The 13,239-nt window shown below is 38.9% G+C and overlaps 1 protein-coding gene across 1 annotated transcript in view; it reads right to left on the bottom strand.

Annotated features, from left to right (window-relative positions):
• LOC146377401 (zinc finger protein 236) overlaps positions 1–13,239 on the bottom strand; it is a 54,271-nt gene that overhangs the window by 34,782 nt on the left and 6,250 nt on the right. The window contains exons 5-8 of the mRNA XM_084945063.1: positions 12,357–12,487; positions 8,981–9,153; positions 1,338–1,460; positions 118–291 (exon numbers count right to left, since the gene is read on the bottom strand). Of these exons, the coding sequence (XP_084801189.1) occupies positions 118–291; positions 1,338–1,460; positions 8,981–9,153; positions 12,357–12,487 (601 nt within the window). The remainder of the gene's footprint in view (positions 1–117; positions 292–1,337; positions 1,461–8,980; positions 9,154–12,356; positions 12,488–13,239) is intronic.

Genomic DNA, 13,239 nt, shown 5'->3' with positions numbered 1-13,239 from the left:
TCATTGAGTGAAGATTAATGTCTGTAATGTACAAGCTGGGTCTGCGGATTGTCGTCCAGATTGTTACTGGATACTGCTTTTTATATTGTAACAATCATGCGATTACACGCCACTCACCTGTAGGATGTCCTGGTTAATAGCAGTTTCCATTGTGATAGCTGGCTCTGGGGGCTGGGGCTGGGCTGTCTCCCCACTGACCTGTTCTGACAGCTCTAGAAGTTGCTGGATGACATCTGTCACTCCCTCGCCACCTTCTGGCACCCCTGGAGCCTGACCTGTTGTTTCAGCCTCCTATAAAAAAGACAAAAAAAGAGGTGAGGGGACCAAGAAAGACACAGAGCAACGTGACGAAGAGCTGGGACAGGCCACAATTTGTGGGATGACTTAACTTTGATTAGTGGCTCTGTTGAGCTTGAAACAAAGCACTGGTGATTATTAAATAAAATATTAATGCCCACATTATTTATGCACATATTAACACGGAGATACAACTTCTCAACACAAGGTTTGTTTAAGTGTAGATATGGCAGGTAGATCATCACTGAATAATGAAGGCTGTAATTAATAACCTGCTAACAACCAAATAATGGAAACACACCATTCTCGTTCTAAACTGGGGCGACGACTGGCTTTATGCTGCATTGTATGACTGTACACCAGGTCAAATTTGGCAGCAGCCGTTCTTGGTTGTTCTAGAGCAGAAGGAAATATTTTACCGGGTCAAAACTGAAAGACGGTGCTGCTCTTTTGAAATTGAGGTTTTTAGAGTTTCTAGCAGTGGTGACATGGATGTATTGAAATACCAATGGCAAAAAAAACAAACCACAACCATTATCTACCACTAAAAAACAAACTAAAACCCTTTATCCTGTGCAGTTATCTTTGGATAAAGAAGGAAAAAGCTGGAAGGAAATAAAAGTCCACAATTTGAGAAGCATTATCAGTAACAGTGCCTCTGGGGTTCGCTAAAGCTACCAACCACAGTGAATCAAACTAGACTTGTCTGCATTTAATACGGCTGAGGTTTTTTTTTAGAGCTGCACTTTGTTTTTCCTGCTGCTGGCACACTGAAAAAAGTGATAATAATTCTGGATCATAATCGAGTTATGGGAAGCTACTTCTTTCCTCAGGGAAAAAAAAGAAGAGAAAAACAGCATAATTTTCTGAAGTATAAGTAAACAGCCTACGTATGAACTAATTTGGGAAACAAACTCCAGGGTGTCTCGTTAACATTAAACATGAGGACCACAGGACACTTAAGAACCCTCTGTTCAGATGCTGGACCAAAGAATTGTTTTAGCGGATGTTCTCTTGTTTGGTACATAAGCTTCTCTTACCGAAGTGCTGGATGGCACCTCAATCACAGATATGTGCATTTTGCTGATGTGGGCGTTCAGACTGCCAAGTTTCTTAAATACACAGCTGCAGTCCATGCACGGGAACAGCGGCACTCCTTTGGTCTGTAAGAGAACACAAATACACAAAGCACATTACAGCTAGCTGCTGTATGTTTATAACTGACTCGCTCTGTGAGTCATTCTACCCATTAAGCAAAGAAGGAAATATAATAATATTTCCACATATGTCAGAGTGTTTAACTGGACACGAGGTAAACCTTTACTTTCCCCTTCATAAAAAAAACAAAAAAACTGCCTCATAAACAATGAAATTATATGTTTATGAATCCTTAGGAATCACAGGTTGGGTACTAGTTTCTCGAATTCCCTTGATCACTTTGATGATGATAGCGGTAATCTAATAAAACCACACATCAATTTGGTGTGTCTTCATTAGATTACTGTGAGTATTGCATATAATGGAGCTGAAGGGCCTGAAGTAGATGTAAAACTGACTCTAAACATCAGGGGAAAAGCCTACAGGGTGTGATCATGAAGCTCCAAAATCCTACATACTGTATTAAAAATTTTTTTAATTAAATTAAAAAAAAAACTTTTAAAACTGTTAAGTCTCCCTTCAAAGTCGTCTTATCATGGACCTGTAATCGACATTTACATTGAAGGTTCTCTTCTGTCCATTCATACCTGCAGTTTCCCCACGGACATCAGACTTGCTAACTTAGAAAGCAATCGACATGTGAACTTTTGAGTTGAGGATCAGAGCTGGCTGATATCACGAGAACAAACAGCGTCTTTGTGCATGCTGTTTTTTAAATCAAGGCAATCTTCACTAACAGCTGACCCCACTCACCACACTTTGCGGTGCACAACTTTCTACGCTTCTTCAAAATAAAATTCAAGCTGAAGCATGTTGATTAGCGCATGTTGCTAAGGACCAGTGCATGGTGTCAGAATCATCAGTATCAGAATCTGAATGCTTTGTTAATCCCTTAGGACAGAGGTTCCCAAAGTGTGGGGCCATAGCAGGGGGGGGGGGGGGGGGTGGTATGAAAACAAAAAAAAAAAAAAGAACGCTTGGACACCGCTATCATAATGGACAGGTTTTTGACGGGGCTCCCACACAAAGGCAAAGCAGGAGATGAAGCATCGCTAAATATGTTTCCAAACCAACTTCCTTCCAAGCCAAAGACTAGAAAATATGGTGAAGTGAATCTTCCCTTTGGCTTCACCTGCACAAGTGCCAAGGTAGGTCTCCCCTGCAGAATTGGTTTTCCCTGTGAGCACGCGCTGGGCTCTCCAAATCACGGACAAACAGTATCCCACATTCTTGATTTTTAGTTCACAAACAATTCTTGTAATAACTAACTACTGCTGACATTTTGGATGTTAGCTCTTTACACAGTAAAGTTACAGTGGGATACAAATAATATCAGGCTGATCCTGCCACAATTCGTTCCTCCTGTCCAAATCACAGACAAACAGTATCCCACAGTTGTTTATGTTTTTAAACCCATTTTGCACAGAGAGGCATTTTTTGAGAAATGTATGTTGAAAATTATTACACAGGAAAAAACAACTACACGTAAAATAATGACACGTGATGCCTCTGCCTTCCTAAATAGAGGGACAGTAACTGCATGTGTATATGTAAGTGTGTAAAACCTGAAGATAGAGACAAAATACTGTTAATCTGACTATCTGCCATTCTGCAATTCATCTCATGTAAACAATATAATGGCGCACAGCGTGATGTGAAAAAAGGCACATACCTTTGACGTTGCGTGACGAACTCTGTATTCCTCGTCCACACGTAAACGCAAAAAAGGAGTTTTAAAAAATCTCAATTTTCTGTGATTTGAAACGCCGTTTACGTGTGGACGGAGGCCCAAACGCATAGAAACAGCTGCGTTTTCAAAAATACCCATGTAAGTGTGGACGTAGCGTAAAAGACTTAGTAGTGTATTTTATTACTTCCAGATTTTATTGCAGTTTACTTGTATTTGCTTAATTGTTTACTAAATGTATGAGGTGTGAAATAAACCGCAATGGAGTTTGAAAAGAAAATATGGATGTGTGTGGTTGGAGGATGTGTTTGCGTGGTGGGGGGGCGCGAACATTTTTCTTGTAAAACAAGGAGGGCCTAGCAAAAAAAGTTTGGGAACCACTGCCTTAGGAAATGATATGGTTACAGTTGCTCCAAGTCAATAAGAACAGTACTAAAGACTGAACTAAATTAAAGAATACAATATATTAAAAAGTTTACAAAATATAAGAATTAGCTCTAATGTCTACATATAGCTTATTTATAATGGACAGAGTCACAGAACTGTAAAACTGCACTCTGTAGACTTTTATCAATATCTATAACTATGTCAAATCTACTTTCATATGAACATAAAGAGTGCATAAATCAATCTATAAATCACTCTTTCAAGCTGTTTTAGACCTCAAGTAAGCTTCTAATGGCTGCTCTGCTGCTAGAACCAGCGATCTTTCATGTGTTAGGCAAAAGTTTTTTAACTACTACATTATATAGTTACTGTGTCAGACTTGAAGTATGATGTTTATAAAGAAGTAAAATATAAATTGACATAGTCCATTTAGTTTTTACAATTTTCTTCCTTTTCTAAAAATTCAATCCCTCAAGTGTACACCACAAATGTGACCAGATTTCAGTCAGATGTAGTGTTGCTTTGCTGTGAGGGAGCTTTGTGTCTACATTCTACATATACGTCCTACATATGTCTGTATGTTATAGCTGTAAAATCCTTGAAACTGAGTAAATGTGTAGGTAGAATGCTGAAGAACGCTTCCATAACTGAAAACACAGCAGTATATGGAAATGAGGTAAGTCTAGTATTTAATCTAAATGCAGTTACAAAAAAATAAAATCTATAGGTCTTTTGAGCTTGACACCAAAAACTTTTGATTGCTTTTCCTGTGAGGGTAAACCACTGGTGAAGTAGATGAAGGTGGTTCAAGTCTGTATTCACTGGAAAGGATGCATTTGGAGTATGTTTGGAAGAGTGTGGGGCATATGAAAGAGCCCCAGAAAGGTATCATCAGTGCCATCATCAAGTGATGGGCTTGTTGCACTGGCCTGTGCTGGTGTGGAACATATGGGAGAGATGGCTAGACAGAGGAGGACTGTTATTTTCTTGTAGTGGTGGTGATGAAGCGGGAGAAAAGGACTGTCAAAGATGGGGAATAACTAGAAGAGAAGATCATATGGGGAGTTGGTAAAAAGGGCGAGGGTACAGATGACCACAATGACAAATGAATCATGACAGAAATACTGTCTGTGGAAGATGAAAAAGGAAGCCGAGTGAAAGTGTAAGAACTGGAGGGCATACTCTTCTATTATTGAAATATATTTCAATCATATACACTGGGCAGCTGATCCAGGAGTAGTATGTATATAGTGCTTTAGTTTGACCCCCTTCACCTTAGAGGTCACAGTGGAAAGAAACTGTAATTTTTTTCTCTAATTCTGTTAACTCCAATGTAAAAGTCTACACCTCAACTACAGTACTGTGCAGAAGTCTTGAGCCACCTGTCATTTCTTTATATTTTGCTTCCTTAAGAGGAGCTTGTAATTTTTTTAATTAGTCTTGAGCAACAGTTCTCAAGTCTTTCTGAGAGTTTCTTCAGTTCAATCCTTGGTCAATGACGTGTACCCATTTCCTATTTTCCTCGCAAAATTTATTATTATTTTTTTAAAGGGGGCAGCTCGTGACTTTTGCACAGTACTGTACTTGTTACCTGGTTGATTCTGGAGCAGAGGAAATGTTGAGAATATTGTGTCAGGGTACAAGTTACATATAGACCTGACTGTATATATCCCCTACTACCTGATATAAATGAAATAAGGAAATAGCAGCACGCGTTTTAAGACAGTAATCCTTGGAAGGCATTTGTAATGCTGCCGTTGGTTCTTCATAAAGTTTTTCACAAAGCCAGAAAATGTTTTATCAAGAATGCAAAAGCAAGCTAAACAGAGTTCAAAGTTCACGCTCTGGGCTTACTTCACCACAGAGCTGGCAGAAGTAAAGACTGGAATGTGGTTTTTACAAAGCCATAAATGTTTAGATAACCAGCATTTGAAGAGTCCACTGGACGAGTAAACGTAAAGCTGCTGAAATCATTTGAGTCAGTTGGTTCTGAAACACTGATAGTGTATGAAGTGTGCTCTGAAGTGGGACCGAGGTATCCTCTACCAGCTCTTACAGTTTCTCGTTCAACCCCATTTCAAGTTGTAACGGCCGCCATTTTCTTTCAAAGTTTGAGTCTAAGGTTTATTTTTTAGCACCTGACGGCTCTTTTGCTTCTCATGCGTAAACTCTCTGCATACTCTTTCACGTGATTCGGTTTATTTTGAAAAGTCTCAACAGGATCTTGAGCTTTATTGTGAAAGGTTTATGTGGAAAACAATCAAGCGGACAGCGGAGCCACGCAATGGTTTTACCATCATTGTTGCTAACGACAACACATAAAAACAGGCGCTCGTCCGTCCATAGTGTGGTTATATTAAATATAAGAGAATGAGAGAACTTTAAGAAATGAATATAGCCACTGCAGTGACCATCAAAATGATGAAAAAAATATTGCTGTAAACTGTTTATTTTACAACACCACGAAACAAACGATAGCGTTTGTTGTCATCCAATATATATCATTATATCGAACAGCCCTATATGCATATGCATAATAGTCTGTCCTTTACTTTTAGACAAATTTTAATACCATAATGTTCTGCAGCTGATTTTAAATCACAGATTCCCAGGAGAATGAGTTTTTTCCAAAAGCTTCAGCACTACAATCTGTGTCAAGCAAAGGCTTTGGATGCCATTAAACACTTTCTCCCCTGGCTCCTCAGTAAGCACCAAAGCATGAAATCTATTGTGAATAACCCCTGACTTTTTCTTTTTTTTAAGTCAGCCAATTGTAAGAACAAACTGTCTACAAAAGCAAAGCTAAAGAACTCTTGTGAAAAACTGATGCATTATTCAAAGGGTCCAGCCGTTGGGCTCTCCAGTTCAATCAACTGGCCAAATCACCATCTTTTATCATGGAATACACAATGGTGTATGCAGGTAAGACAACACACACTTCAATTCATTTGACTGATTGAACCGCTGCAAAAAAAAATTATGCAACGTTTTTCCCAAAAGCACTTTTTATTCACAATCCAAATAACAGACCACAACCAGCCATTTAATATGATTGCCAATCTCTGACAGCTCACTAACCTAAGTGTGAAGCTTTTTATTAATCAGTAAAATCTTTTGAAAGAGCCATAATTAAAACGCCCCCGCTTCAGTAACAAAGAAGGATGTGCTAACATATTTGTAGCAATTTCCTGTATCTCTTCTTTAGTCAAAGGAGCTTGCAAAGAAAAGCGTCTGGACTTCTTTAAGTTACTTGAAGACGTTTCACCTCTCATCCGAGAAGCTTCTTCAGTTCTAAGGTCAAATGGTGGAGAGTCCCAGATATAAACCTAGTGGGAGTATCCCCCCACAGAGGGACAAAAGGACCCCCTGATGATCCTCTAATCGCCTGAGCCTGGGTGTGGGTCCCAATCAGCCAGAGTTTCGGGTGTGTTCATTGTGAAACCTGGCCCCACCTTATCATGCGAATTCCTGAGGTCAGATGGCCCAGGATGTGAGTGGGCGTTAAGGCGTCTGGGAAGGGATCTCAAAACTGGATTATAGATGGCAGAGAGTTGGTGTCGTAAACCCCCGCCTCTGTTCAAAGATGGTCACTCACAGTGGACATAGATGGCTTCTTTCACTCCTCTTTCAAACCAACTGTCCTCTCTGTCCAAAATGTGAACATTGGCATCCTCGAAAGAGTGTCCTTTATCCTTAAGATGCAGATGGACTGCTGAGTCTTGTCCTGTGGAGGTGGCTCTTCTATGTTGTGCCATGCGCTTGTGAAGTGGCTGTTTGGTCTCTCCAATGTAGAGGTCTGGGCATTCCTCGCTGCACTGTACAGCATACACCACATTGTTAAGTCTGTGTTTTGGCATTTTGTCTTTCGGGTGAACCAGTTTTTGTCTGAGCGTGTTGCTGGGTCTGAAATGCACCGGGATGTCATGCTTGGAGAAAACTCTCCTAAGTTTTTCTGATACACCGGCTACATAGGGGATGACAATGTTGTTGCGTCTGTCCTTCTTATCCTCCCTCGCTGGTGTCTGGTCTTCTTTTCTGTGCCTCTTTGCTGACTTTAAGAACGCCCATTTAGGATAGCCGCACGTTTTGAGTGCTTCCTTTACATGTGTGTGTTCCTTCTTTTTTCCTTCAGGCTTAGAGGTAACATGTTCTGCCCGGTGGTGTAGGGTCCTAATTACTCCAAGTTTGTTGGAGTTTGACTACGATGACCTGGATGACTGAGAACCTTCACAGACATATCTCTTCTTTAGGTGTATAATTAAGCTTGATTTATATTTATATTTATATTGTTTAAGCAACCCGACTGCAACAATTTTACACCTCCTTGCTTCTGACTATAAGAAAGTACAGACTGTGTGTGCTACAGAAAAGACCCAGGTAAACCTATTTCTCTCAGCAGCCAGGTTGGCTGAAGTGAACTAAATTAGTTTAAGGCTTTGTGTGCAAGCACAACACATCATTCATGCTCACCTAGCGCTGCTCATTGTGATGAGGGACCTTTGAGGGACCTTTACAATCATTATGCCACAGAGCTGAGTTAGTTCAGCTTGTAGCCACATTACTGGAAGTAGTCATTAAACCAGGAGATACCACCACCTCTATAAATCCAACCATTAACTAGTTCAGTTTATAAATTCGAGAAACAGACACAACCACACACATGAGAATTTAGGTCCCCAGAGAGATCTATGATGTGTGTCCTTCGTCTGACCCCTCAACCACAGTGTAGCACTAAGTGGAAGACTTGACGGCCCCCATTTAGCCTCCCTGACAATACGAGGAAGGATAAATCAGCTAGGTTGCAAAAAATGGCTTCTGCGAGGTGTTTACAAAGGAGAAAAATCAAACAAGGAACCTTATGCCCTTCCTGACACACAAACAATATGACAAAGTGCCATGCTTTGAGTATAACAAGCTGTGAAGAGAGGTTCTGGCAATTTAGTGTGTGGCTCAACAAGATGTACAAGAAAAAATACATATATGTATCTGGGGAAACAGTACAACTGAAAGACATGCTAGTGAATTGTAGAAAGCTGGTAAACTTTTCATGAACATGTTGTTTTGGGTGTTAACTATTTACATAAATTTGTGTGAAGTCCTTAACTCGAAACCATTTAAAGTCCTTAAAACTTTTACTTTCAAATTTAGTTTTAGTTTCCTGAATTTAAGTCAATTCACTAAGTTAAAAAGGAACTTGCAAATAAACAAAACAAGGAGCTCATTAACCGTTTCAAATAAAACCAATGGCTGACTTCACCCAAGGAAAACCTTTCTTTAGGTGAGATTAAACTGGTACCATTTCTATACAATGTGATACCAGGATGTCAGAAATGTAAAACATTATAGCGTCAAATCCCCTTTAATGACAATATCTAATCTTTATAAACAAATTAATTACACAGTCTTGAAACATGCATCTGAAGCCATGACTGTGTTTTACTGTGCTCTTACCTCAGAATGAACCCTCTGAACGTGAGAGTGCAGGTTCCCCTTCTGGGAGAAGGAGGCAGGGCAGAACATGCAGAGGTGAGGTTTCTCCCCGGTGTGTCTCACCATGTGAGTCTGTAGCACCACCTTCTGGTTGAAAGCCTTGCCGCAGTGTGTGCACTTGTAGGGTCTCTCACCTGCAGAGGAGTAGCACGATCAGGTCAAGAATCAAGCTGTAATAATGACAATATTTATAATAATATCAAATTTATACAATCTCAATGAATCCCTTATCATCTCCAGAAAATTCAACAACAAAATTAAAACTATTCCTGGAGATATAGTAATTATTATATGTTATACAATACATGGTTGTGTTTAATGTATGATCATTAAAAACACTCACCAGCATTGCTTTAATAAGAATTTGTCCAACAATATTACCCACATATGTGACTGTCAGTGGTAGAATATCTCATTTTGTTACAGTACGACCATGCAATTTTGTCACCTTGGTAACAACATAAGGCTGGTATTACTTCAAACTAAATTAAGATGACTCAAATACAGTCCTGTACCATTCCAACATCACTGCAAACCACAGAGGTGCAAATGAACCATAATGTGTGTTTCTATAGTCTTTACCTCATCAACTGAAAGGTTGTTTGAGATTCAAAGCACAAGAGAAGTCAATTCAATCCTGCATTAAAACCCCCCCAGCTCAGCCCAGCCATACAATTTAACATGTGGATGATGGGTAAACAACATGTGGGTGGCAGCTACTGGCTACATTAACCTGAACCCAGATGGCTGAACGTTCACAGGAGCCACAAGAACATTTGAATTGAAACGGAATATCGAATTCTACCCACACAAACTCTCCATACGACAGAGCAATGGGCCCAGCTGAGGTGTGCAGTTTTTCCAGATATGCAGTGCAGCTACTTACGAATTTGTAGCCTTATATGAAAGAGCAGAAGAAAAGAAAACAAGAATAAGCGCTGTTAAGAAAGTTTTTTTCCTGCTCATAAAAATGTTTGTAGCTACCAAAGAGTTTTCCATCAAAAGAAAATCATCAGGATTATTTTTAACCTGTGGTTTTAAGTCTTAATATGTTTTTGTATATCAAATACCCATATATAACAGGAGAGAATGGTAATACAAACTCCATGTTTTAACCATATCAGGGCCAATTGTGGCATAGCTTAAACCCCCCAAACCCTCATTCTGAGCTACAAAAAAGCCCTTGATTATATATGGCTTGTATATTTTAATTTTATTGGACAGCATTCACAGGAAGAAAGTGCCTCAAAGGGACATAAATTTAAAAACAAAATGAAAGAAAACAAAAAGTCTCCAAAACACCTTGAAAGTCCACTGCAGGCTACTGAACCCCCATCAATTCAAGCTGCTGACAGTATCCACTCACTCTTCAGGTTTCTGGAACCTCAAATGCAAAGTTCATTCACAAATGAAATATAAGAAGCAACCGCTCACACTGTTTCAGAGAACTGATTCAGAGAAGCCAGAGAAATATCTATACCTCTCTCCACCACACATACCACAAGGGCTCAAGAACACTACAGAGCAGGGGTGCCCAATCCCAGTCCTCGAGAGCTACCGTCCTGCAGCTTTTAGATGCATCCCTACTCCAACACAGCTGAATCAAATAGTTTGATTACCTCTTCAGCATGCCATCAAGTTTGGCAAAGGCCTGATAACAAGCCATTCATTTGATTCAGGTTTGTTGGAACAAGGATGCATCTAAAAGCTGCAGGACGGTAGCTCTCGAGGACTGGGATTGGGCACCCCTGCTATAGAGGAACAGTGTCAGTAAACAAAGTTGTTACTGCAGTGCACACACAAAAGAAAGTTTAAACCACAAATGCTTCTTTGGTTAGATTTTAAATTCGTTTTAGAAACTATTGACGGGTTCTGAATAGATGTTTACCAGCACACAGGTCAGTAGCCAGCATTAGTGGTGGCGGTGGAGTGCATTCGTGCATGTGGTTTATTAACATCTTTGCTTAATGATGTTTACAGATTATATAATTGAAGCCTTTGCTTATTTAAAGCAGGACATAGATCAGCTACATTCTGCTCACACAAATGTTTGACACATTATAAAACAAGTAGCTGAATACTATAGAAGCTATACAAGCAAGAATGGCAGACATCTGGCTTTCAAAACTACAACAGCTGATCTCCTCAGTTCCTAAAATAAGAGTTTCCTCAAAAGAAGACTCAAATTACAAAAACGTATTGTTGGTATCCAATTTAACGTGAGCCTACAGTCTGCTACAAACTATAAAACCCCTCACTTTCAAAGTTTAACATGATGTTTATATCAATTACCCTATATTTAATAGAAATTGATATAAACATCATGTTAAACTTTAAAAGTGAGAAGTTTTATAGTTAGCCTGCGTGTCTATTGATCCTGCTTATCATTTCTACTTGCACAAATACATTGCATGAGTATGGACTTTTTTTTTTTCATTCCACAAACGGACGAGAGCCGGATGGTTAAGTGCAAACTGCATCCAGGACAGTCTCTTTGTGGTGGTTTTCATCTTTGCTCTGTGTTCATACCTGAATACTAAGAGAAAGATTATGTGTGTGTCCTCATTAGGATAGAGATTAGTGTTGGTGTGTATGGACGTAGCCTGTGGGTTTATATTGTTAACTGGTAATTATGATGCAATGTATTTCAGGTCATTTTATAGAAAAACAGTAAAATAACTTTTTACTTTTAATAAAAGTGTTCTGTGTAATGTATGAATCTGTAATATATTACTTTTTTTGTGTAACAACCCTAATACTAATCACAACAAAAAGGGGAAACACCTCCAAAATGAACAATTATTTGACCACACAGCATTGCAGAGCAATGTTGGGGATTCTCAAAGCAGAGCCGATGAGAACCCAAAGAGAATCGACAATGGAATCACTAAATTCTATCATTTTCCTTTCCTAGTTTTTACTGACATTTTTCCTAACAGGTTCAGAGTGAATAGGTGTCAGAAGTTTTCCAAATTTTGTAAACTTTACATTCCTTCACATAAGACTCGTAATGCTCATCCTAATATTTTAAGTTAACATCTAAGCCAGAGGGGGGCCTAGCAAAAAAAGTTTGGGAACCACTGATCTAAGCTAATTAAAACCACTGTGAACTATCAAGGAGAAACAATTAGATCCTCTTCTCAATGCTGAATGGCTGTCTAAAGTTTTTTTTGTTTATAAATTCATTATCCAGAACAAAGAAAATTAGCCTAAAGGATCCTGTTTTGGCCTGAAGTAGATACAATTCTACCCTCCAGTTTCTGCAGTATTGTTGCTCTGTGCTTAAATCTCAATATAAGCACCATAATCAGGTTTTTCTTTTTCCATTCTCACTCACCTGTGTGTATTCGGATGTGCCTGATGAGCTGGCTGGGCTTTTTGAAAGCCTTTCCACAATGATGGCAGCTGTTTGTGAACCCACTGCGATCTATGTTTTTCTTGTAGTTTCTTGAAGTAGAAGTAAGTGGCCTGTAAAGGAAAGAACCATGAGAAAAAAATCTAGTTTAATATAGTGTGCATTAACATAGGACCACGGAAGGTCACTCATAATACAACAAAGCAGTTTTTTAAGCCTTATATTTGAGATTTAGACAATTATCCTTTGTGTACAAGTATTTTCTTTACAATTAAAACAAATGTTTGTTCTATAAGTAAATACAAAATGGTATGTGGCATTACACACAAGTGCTTTCTGAATGGTTTAATGAGTTTTAAAAGTACTCAGCTGTACAATTACAGGAAATTGAACTTCTTTAAGACAGGCCTCAGTCCAATAAGTAGCATATTTGTTACTAGTCTGCAAATTAACATTATCATAGAAACCATGTCTAAAAGAATAGCTCTGAAGTAGCATAAAGCATTAAATTGGCACAAGGCGTTATTTCAAAGTAGTGGACCTTGGTTCTAATGCTTAGCCTCTAGCAGTAACAGGCTACAGAGAGTTTTGAGAACAGCTGCATAGACTCGCCTAAGCATTTTTGTGCTTAGCTCAAATGAAAGATTATCTGACAATGACTACAAATGTACTTATTTTCCATGAACGCCATGAAAGATGGTGCTTTAATTTCATCACTCTGCAGAGCTGCAAATTCACCTAAAACTATTTTGCAAAAATGTTTTTTTCTTCATAAAAGATTCATCTATCCTGAATCAGACACCCCTCGGTCTGTACAAAATACTAGATATGTCGATGCTTTGAATTTTTCTTTAAACAGCTGCAT

The sequence above is a fragment of the Perissodus microlepis genome, chromosome 11 (assembly GCF_051167445.1).
Source record: "Perissodus microlepis isolate ML-2025 ecotype Zambia chromosome 11, ASM5116744v1, whole genome shotgun sequence".
Lineage (NCBI taxonomy): Eukaryota > Metazoa > Chordata > Actinopteri > Cichliformes > Cichlidae > Perissodus > Perissodus microlepis.
This window is presented reverse-complemented; position numbering and strand designations above follow the sequence as displayed.